The sequence below is a fragment of the Polistes canadensis genome, unplaced genomic scaffold, assembly GCF_001313835.1.
Source record: "Polistes canadensis isolate GaletaPanama2010 unplaced genomic scaffold, ASM131383v1 scaffold_4, whole genome shotgun sequence".
NCBI lineage: Eukaryota > Metazoa > Arthropoda > Insecta > Hymenoptera > Vespidae > Polistes > Polistes canadensis.
In genome coordinates, this window is record NW_014569551.1 from 1,758,821 (window position 1) to 1,761,943 (window position 3,123).

The 3,123-nt window shown below is 27.4% G+C and overlaps 1 protein-coding gene across 1 annotated transcript in view; it reads left to right on the forward strand.

Annotated features, from left to right (window-relative positions):
- Positions 1-3,123, forward strand: part of LOC106787215 — an 87,364-nt gene that overhangs the window by 76,105 nt on the left and 8,136 nt on the right. Inside the window, exon 11 of the mRNA XM_014749402.1 lies at positions 964-1,101. Coding sequence (XP_014604888.1) covers positions 964-1,101 — 138 coding nt within the window. The remainder of the gene's footprint in view (positions 1-963; positions 1,102-3,123) is intronic.

The window sequence follows — 3,123 nt, forward strand, 5'->3', positions numbered from 1 at the left end:
TATATATATGTTACAGCTAAAGTGGAGAAATCTAGGTAATGTGCAGATTAACTAGAGTGATTCGTTAAAATATCAAAAATTATTTCATTTCTCAAATTACTTAGATAATCTGTACATTACCTGTAACAACAAGCAACTTTCCAGTAGATTTAAATTAACACAATGTTATTTATTTATTTTTCGATATCTAAAGAATCAAACTTATATAATCAAACGATCAACAAATTAGTTGTGATAGAATTCAATCGTCGATTAATTAAAAGAAATACAATAATAGAAATAATCGAACGGTTTTAAAAATATTAATACAATTAAGAACATAAATTTGCAAAATGTATGATCAAATTATACTTACTTAATAATGTAATCTAAAGAGAAATTAATGACACTTTGAATTACATAGCAATTGGTTTTTACGACAAAAGCCACACCTATTTGCGGTACATTTAAATTTGCAGTCGCATTTTCTGAAACCCTGACCTAGTACCAAGGGATTATTTTATTGTTCTTTAACGTAAAATTATTTCTACAGCAGGGACATCTTCTTTAACGATACTTTAACGATATCAAATCCGTTAATGTTTACATTACATAGATAAAATGCCGAAAAACTTTTAATTCCGTAAGTTTACGATGTGTGCAAATAAGTTAATCTGCAGATTAGCTAAATAATATATACATTAACGGTTTTCAAATTTTTTTTAGTAATATATACTTAAAAAATAAAAATGTATATATATATATATATAATTATACTAAATTATATTAAATTAATAATTATATATATACTAAATTTATATTAACACTAGATTTTTACAAACTCTGCTTACTTCTTCATTCACAAACAATGTTTGTAAGTCTTTAAAAAAATAATAAACAAAACATTCGTATAAATCTAGTGCTAAATTAATAATTATATTAAATTATTATTATAAAGTTTGTGTTCGCATTTATGTTGAACAGGTGAGGTAGGAAAGGAGATGTACATAGTTAACAGAGGTCGGCTCCAGGTTGTAGCCGATGATGGGAAGACAGTCCTCGCCACCCTTAAGGCGGGTTCATACTTCGGGGAGATCAGCATTCTCAATATGGGGACTGCAGGTAAAGAGTGCGGTAAATATTCCAAGCGAAGCAGGGGCCCGTCAAAGCTGTGTCCCCCTTCGTTTTTCACGTTATCACGTTATCACGTTTTTCACGTTCTATACCACAATCTATGAGAGGTCAAGCCTACGATCTGGTATGAACCGATCTAAACTCGTCTACGTTCCATCTAACACATTATTATTATTATTATTATTATTATTATATATACTTATCAATTCTATATCTATTATATATATATAGTATGTAGGTATATATTAGGTTGTTTCCAAAATTTCTCTTTAATTTTTAACAATAAATCAATTTTACTTGCACAATATTTATTATACGATTCTATTTAAACAATAATTATTGTACGATCTATGTTACACAATCTATCGTAAAATAATAATTAAAAGAGATAATAAATTTTGTATTATATGTGAAAATCAATAAGTAAAACCTTGACGAATCTCTGACGACACCATGACGCAACTTTGATAAAACAACACCATACGATAAAATTTCTCTCTTCAACTCGTATTACTCGTAACTATATATTTTTACTTAAAATCATTAAATTTAGGATAGAACCTCAAATCTAATCTTTCAATTCGTACGGTCAAGCATTTCTTCTTTTTTGTTTTCTTTTAATTTAAATAACAGTTAAATATAAAATATTGTGCGTGTAAAAAAATTAAATGTCACGAAACAAAAATAAAAATAAGAACAAAACTTATGGGACAACCTAACTTATATACATACCAATATACGTATCTATATATATTTATATACGCATATACATATATATCTATATATATCTATATATATATAATGTTCTTTACTATATCATTCTATTTCTCACATCGACGCCCTATTTGTCGACTTTTTCTTCTACTTCTACTTCTTCTACTTCTTCTTCTACTTCTTCGAAATGAGATCGACATTCACGCATTGACCCCAGCACCATTTGACGTCATAGCTAACGTAGAATCACACATACACACACACGCACATGTGTGTGTTTTCTAACATACTGCGTTTTCTTTACTTTCCTTACAAGATTCTTTTCCTAACATCGATTGCTCTCTTTTTTTTTCTTCTTCTTCTTCTTCTTCCTTTATTCGACCAAAAGCTAATTCTATAAAAGCGAATTTTGTCCTTTTTTTTTTTTTTTCCTTTCTTTCCTTTCTTTTTACGAACTTCGATTGATAAAGAAAATCTTTTTAACCCCTTTTCTTTTTCTTTTTTATTTCTGGGAACTTTTCGACACATTCAATTGAAATCTTAGAAAATATCTTATCGAAATAATTATTTCCATTTAAGAGAAAAAATCTTTATCACGAATTGTTTAAGTATGTTTCGTTTTGTTTTTTAAACTTTTCTATCAAAAAAAAAAAAAAAAAGAAAAACAAATTGAATCCCGATCGTTTGAAAAGCAAATACTATTTTGTTTTTTTTTTTGTCTCTTTATTACAAATATCAATGTTCTTCTTATTATTATCGTAATTCGTGAAAAGTTTCGAACACCTGCCCCGTAAAATGGTTGTACATAATAACGAATTATAAATTAGATAATAAAAACAATATTCTCTTTCTTTTTTTGAAGCTTATTGTCGAATAAGTGAACTTTAAAAAGACCAATTGAACCATAATAAAAGGGATAATATTTTTTTCCAATCAACGAAATATATTATACATTAATGAATAAGTTACTTAAAAGATATAGATAAGAATGTTTGATTAAAAAAGAATAAAACAAAAAAATAATAATAAAATCGTCTTTGCGTGAACGTCGACAAGTTTCAAGAATAAAATCCGTAACACGTATGTATCATCACACCCTTTTAGTATCTCTCTCTCTCTCTCTTTCTTTCTTTCTTTCTTTCTTTTTTTTTTGTGTCTGCCCTTTTCATATATTATTCTTCTCGATAATCACTTTCTCACTTTACCCTTTCTCAATTTCGAACGATACGACTACCGCGCGCGAATTGGATTACGTTATTGGAATTTTCTGATAATAATTTGTTTTTTTTTTTTTTT